The sequence below is a fragment of the Archocentrus centrarchus genome, unplaced genomic scaffold, assembly GCF_007364275.1.
Source record: "Archocentrus centrarchus isolate MPI-CPG fArcCen1 unplaced genomic scaffold, fArcCen1 scaffold_87_ctg1, whole genome shotgun sequence".
Taxonomy (NCBI): domain Eukaryota; kingdom Metazoa; phylum Chordata; class Actinopteri; order Cichliformes; family Cichlidae; genus Archocentrus; species Archocentrus centrarchus.
This window is the reverse complement of record NW_022060297.1, coordinates 193,650-199,666: the sequence shown is the minus strand read 5'-3', so window position 1 is coordinate 199,666 and position 6,017 is coordinate 193,650. Positions and strand designations below refer to the sequence as shown.

Below are 6,017 nucleotides of genomic sequence, written 5' to 3'. Positions count from 1 at the left end.
TCTCTCTTTGAGGAGTGAGTGACCATGCAGACACCCTGGTACGGTTCAGTCCAGTTTTATTCACAAATCAGATGACATACAAATACCAAGTACAATAATATATGTTGCATCTTATCTGTCTTGCCGACAATTAAATGGTCGTAGAGCCCGTGTAAGGAATCAGCCACTTTACTGAGCAGAACACTCACAATACAGCGTACATCTCCATTCACGTAACTTCATAGAACATAGTGCATTCTGGGATGTGAAATGCATCTTGGGTAACGTAGTTGTAACTTCTGTCCATACTGGATTGAAATCCATCCATCCATCCATCCATTTTCTTCCGCTTATCCGGGGCCGGGTCGCGGGGGCAGAAGCCTAAGCAGAGAAGCCCAGGCTTCCCTCTCCCCAGCCACCTCCTCCAGCTCATCCGGAGGGACCCCAAGGCGTTCCCAGGCCAGCCGAGATACATAATCTCTCCAGCGTGTCCTGGGTCTACCACGGGGCCTCTTCCCGGTGGGACATGCCCGGAACACCTCACCCAGGAGGCATCCTAATCAGATGCCCGAGCCACCTCAACTGGCTCCTTTCGATGTGGAGGAGCAGCGGCTCTACTCTGAGCCCCTCCCGGATGGCCGCACTCCTCACCCTATCTCTAAGGGAGAGGCCAGCCACCCTTCGAAGGAAACTCATTTCTGCCGCTTGTATTCGCGATCTTATTCTTTCGGTCACTACCCAAAGCTCGTGACCATAGGTGAGGGTAGGAACGTAGATCGACCAGTAAATCGAGAGCTTCGCTTTTACACTAAGCTCCCTCTTCACCACGACGGACCGGTGCAGCGTCTGCATCACTGCAGAAGCAGCCCCGATCCGCCTGTCGATCTCCCGTTCCCTTCTCCCATCACTCGTGAACAAGACCCCGAGATACTTAAACTCCTCCACTTGAGGCAAGAACTCGTTCCTGAGCCGGAGATGGCACTCCACCCTTTTCCGGCTGAGGACCATGGCCTCAGATTTAGAGGTGCTGATTCTCATGCCAGCCGCTTCACACTCGGCTGCGAACCGTTCCACTGCGAGCTGGAGGCCCCCCCCTGATGAAGCCAACAGAACCGCATCATCTGCAAAAAGCAGAGATGAGACTTTGAGGCCACCAAGGAAGAAGCCTTCCGCCACCTGGCTACGCCTAGAAATTCTGTCCATAAAAATTATGAACAGAATCGGTGACAAAGGGCAGCCCTGACGGAGTCCAACACCCACAGGAAACGAATCCGACTTATTACCGGCTATACGGACCAAGCTCTCACTGTGGTTGTACAAAGACTGAATGGCCCGCAACAATGGGCCAGACACCCCATACTCCCGCAGAACCTCCCAAAGGACACCCCGAGGGACGTGGTCGAATGCCTTCTCCAAGTCCACAAAGCACATGTAGACTGGTTGGGCAAACTCCCACGCACACTCGAATATCCTTGAGAGGATAAAGAGCTGGTCCAGAGTTCCGCGACCAGGACGAAAACCGCATTGTTCCTCCTGAATCCGAGGTTCGACTAACGGACGCACCCTCCTTTCCAGCACCCTGGCATAGACCTTACCGGGGAGGCTGAGTAGTGTGATTCCCCCGAAAGTTGGAGCACACCCTCCGGTCTCCCTTCTTAAAGATGGGGACCACCACCCCGGTCTGCCAATCCAATGGCACTGCCCCAGATCTCCACGCGATGTTGCAGAGGCGTGTCAACCAAGACAGCCCTACAACATCCAGAGCCTTCAGGAACTCAGGGCGAATCTCGTCCACCCCAGGGGCTCTGCCACCAAGGAGTTGTTTAACTACCTCAGTGGATTGAAATTGCAGTGTCAAATTAACAAGCATACATTAATGAAGAAATCTTAACTAATAACTGATTACTTGTGTAAATGAAATCAAACATAACATGAAATCCCAAATTAATGTAATGTGTGGAAATATTAATCTTAAATGTCCTTCAAAGCCCAACAAAACTGATGTGCAGACCACACAGGACCTCTTTTTCAAACCACCTGGACACGGTTTGCTGATCCCTTATAGAGCTGATGATCAATGATTTAGGTGATTTTCAGATTCATTCATACTCTGAATTTCAGACAGCAGAACTTTCAAAATATTGATTTCAGTCACTTTAAATCCATTTAGTTCAGTTTGAAGTCTTCAGATCATTTCAGCCTCATCTTCACTCAGACATTCCCATCATCTCCAGGATCAGACATTTTTCCATCAGTGAGCTTTTCCAACACGACCAATGATCGATCATTGATCAGTGTGTTCTGTGTCAGCAGCTTCATCCAGATCAGTGTGATGTAACAGTGATGCTGCAGTAACTACAGTAAATGTTTCAGAGGAACTGACTGACAGTCTGACAGCTGCAGCTGCCTCATTATAAATGCGTGACATCATCGCTGTCTCCGTCCTTACAGCCTGTTGACGAGTGAACGACTGTAAAAGCTTCATGTTACAAAATAACAAACTAACGTCTAACTGGGATTTCAGTGCTTGTAGAAACATAAATGCCACTTTATGAATGAGGAAATGAATGGGAGTGTCAGACAGGTGGTTCAGGTGCAGCAGGAGGGGCGGAGTCAGAGACACACTCAGAGTTTGTTGGATAAAACCTGCCAGGGAGCAGGTTAGAGTTACAGACACAGAGTTGGAGTTTAACTCTCTTCCTGGGACAGTTTCCCTCGTTGTAGGGTTACAGACCCAGAGTTTTTAGCTAAATCTGCGTTCTGGAATAGGACCTAGGTTAGTTAAGTATCAGAGGGGTTGGTAATCAGTTTCAGCTGCTTTGATGAAATTAATAGGTGCACTAGAGGAGTAACAATGAGACAACCCACAAAAAAAAAAAAAAAAAGAATGGTTTTACAACTGGAGGCCACTGACATTTTTTTCCCTCCCTTCCTTTCCCAATATGGATATATCTTTGAATAAACATGGGTTTATTATCTTGCCTGACAAAGAAATTGGTCAGGCAAAAAAAAAAAAGTGACATTTGAAGTCCTCTGTATGATCAACTCATTTATTAATTTTGGAAAATTATCCACACTTTCATACTATCCAAAGCCTCCATAAAGAAAAAGGCTGAGATGCACTGAAATACTGTTGTACATGACTGTGACTAAAGTATAGTAACAATGAAACTTGAATCTGAAACAAAACTGTCATGAGCAGTACATATGGGCAGCTACAAGTCAATAATCACAATCGTAAGACGTGTTATTTCAGAACTATCCAAACATAATATACATGAAAAAAGGCTCTAACTAGTAGAAACAGGTTCCGTTTTGAACAAATCTGCTTATGTAATATGTAAAATAATAATATTTTATTCCAAAAAAGCATCCTGTATTTGATTACTTAACATGAGACACACGTGACTTAATTTGTTATGTCTACTCTAATGTTTACAACCTCATTCTATGGCCGTATTTCATTCACATAATCAAGTGTAACCAGCATACAACAAACAACGGGCTCCTGGGCACAGACAGAAAAAAAAATCCTCCATTTTGCTTTTTTTAAATGTATTTTGTTTAGTTGTTTCTTCTTTTGCATATCTGTGTGGGGGGTTTTGTTTGTTTGTTTTTTTTTTGGGGGGGGGGGGGGGTGTAATAGCAGTAGTAGTAGTAGTAGTCTTCTATTTGTTTCATTTTAGCATCTATTGTGTCTCTTTGGAATCAAATGAGCGACTTTCCTTCAGGAAATCTTATTGCCCATTTCAGCCAAAGGTTCAGGTCATGTTTCTCCAAATCTGTGCCCTGAAAGCCCATTAAGATTTCCTTCATTATAAAATTGGGTTAACTCAGAATCACTAAAACAGGATACCATTAATCAGTGAGTGAGTCCTGCTTTCTGTGACTGTACTTCGAACACATATAAGTGCTCCCACAAAAACACACTTGCACTGTGTTTTTCTACTTCTTCCTATCTATCTTGCTCATCATGGCCTTGACATCTACTGGAGCAGAAGCAGCAGCAGCCTTTGCCTTTTCCTCCTCTTCTTGCTGCCAGAGGATGATGGGATGGATGCCTGGGCTCCGGTTCAGAGCATTTTGTTCCAGCTGGGCAGGACTACGGTGGAAATACAAATGTTAATTCATAGTACAGCCCCTTTCACCACAGTAATGTAATGAAACATACATTGCTTATCAAGTGTAGAATCTTATCCTATTTTAGGCGGTTTACTAGGGCTGTGTCATAGCATATGGTCCATGATAATACCGGTATAAATTTTTACATTATATAAAATTGTCCTATTGCAATAACAGTGACATAGTGACACCATGCCTTTATGTTCCCTAGAGTGCTCAATAATGAGACAAGCCCAGGCACTTCTGACAGCCACAGCAGTGTGCCAGCCTCTGATAACGATTTAGTACAGAAAAAGACAGCTACTTCAGTAGCGTGGAAGTGGTTTGGCTTCACCTCAAACAAAGCAGAATACTGTGCAAAATATGCACCACCAAAACCTGTTCACCATTTGAGGAAAAACAAAAACAAACTGGGGTACAATCAGGGCATAAAGGCAGGCGAGGAGGAGATGCAAGCAGCCAGTGGTGCACGAACCAAAGGTAAATAAATGAATTACTGAGGATTGTGAGAGTACTCACTAGCTGCACTCCAGGAAGAGGAAACAGTGGATGGACATTACTGATCCAGTTACACATTGTTTGGCCATCAATATGATGCTGGTCCACATGGTGGAGGGCTTTATGCAACTAAAAAAGCTCGACCCAAGATACAATCTGTGATTTTTGCCATAACCACGGAGCAATATATTAGCCTCATAAAGACAGACACCTTCACGCACCAAAGCCCTGGTGTGATTATAATCACTCTGCCTGTTTTACATTTACTGTCCACTTGATTCAGAGCAAAGCACCATGAAGCTTTGGCCCATGAGTGCACCAATTGGATGGTAAGCTTCAATGCTTTATGAAGCTTCATCTCACCATCACTGAGGATCACATGGGTGAAATGTTCTGAGTGGTTTCAAAGTACACTGCTCAAAAGAATTAAAAGAAGACTTTTTAACCAGAGTATACCATCAAGTCAGTGAAACCTCTGGGATATTGATCTGGTCAGTTAAGTAGCAGAGGGGGTTGTTGATCAATTTCAGCTGCTTTGGTGTTTTGATGAATTTAACAGGTGCACTAGAGGGGCAACATTGAGACAGCGGCCAAAACAGCAATGGTTCGGTGGTTGAGGCCACTGACATTTTTTCCCTCCTCAACCTTTCTGACCATTTTTTCACTAGTTCTGCATTTGGCTAGGGTCAGTGTCACTAGTGGTAGCATGAAGCCATAGCTGGACCCTACAGAGGTTGCACAGGTAGTCCAACTCCTCCAGGATGGCACATCCATACATGCCATTGCCAGAAGGTTCGCTCTCCCAGCACAATCTCAAGGGCATGGAACGAGATGAGCACTGCCAGAACCCTGTAAAATAACCTCCAGCAGGCCACTGATGTAAATGTTTCTGACCAAACAATCATAAACAGACTTTATAAGGATGGTCTTAGGGCCTGATGTCCTCTAATGGGTCCTGTGCTCTCTGCCCAGCACCGTGGAGCCCAGTTGGCATTTGCCATAGATTAGAATATCAGAATTGGCAGGTCCACCACTGTGCTTTTCACAGATGAGAGCAGGTACCCTGAGCACATGTGGACAGACGTGAAAGGGTCTGGAGAAGCTGTGGAGAACATTATGTTGCCTGTAACATTGTTCAGCATGACTGGTTTGGTGGTGGGTTAGTGTTGGTCATGCACAGATCTCTACAGGCTAGGCAACATCACTCTGACTGTAATTATTAGGGATCTTGGACCCATTGTCAGATCTTACATTGGTACAATGGGTCCTGGGTTCCTGTTGGTGCATGACGATGCCCAGCCTCATGTGGCAAGAGTATGCAGACAATTCCTGGAGGAATTGATGAAGGAATTGATGCTGGCTCCCATGCTCACCTGAACTAAATCCAATAGAACACCTCTGCGACATTATTTTTCTGT

General features: G+C 45.1%; 1 protein-coding gene across 2 annotated transcripts in view; it reads right to left on the bottom strand.

The window, feature by feature from the left end:
• Nucleotides 1–3,015: 3,015 nt before the first annotated feature.
• Nucleotides 3,016–6,017, bottom strand: part of rgs9a (regulator of G protein signaling 9a) — a 41,497-nt gene continuing 38,495 nt past the window's right edge. For both annotated transcript variants that reach the window (XM_030725951.1, XM_030725952.1), the window contains one exon: nucleotides 3,016–4,081. In XM_030725951.1, the coding sequence (XP_030581811.1) occupies nucleotides 3,925–4,081 (157 nt within the window). In that variant the 3' untranslated portion in view covers nucleotides 3,016–3,924. The remainder of the gene's footprint in view (nucleotides 4,082–6,017) is intronic.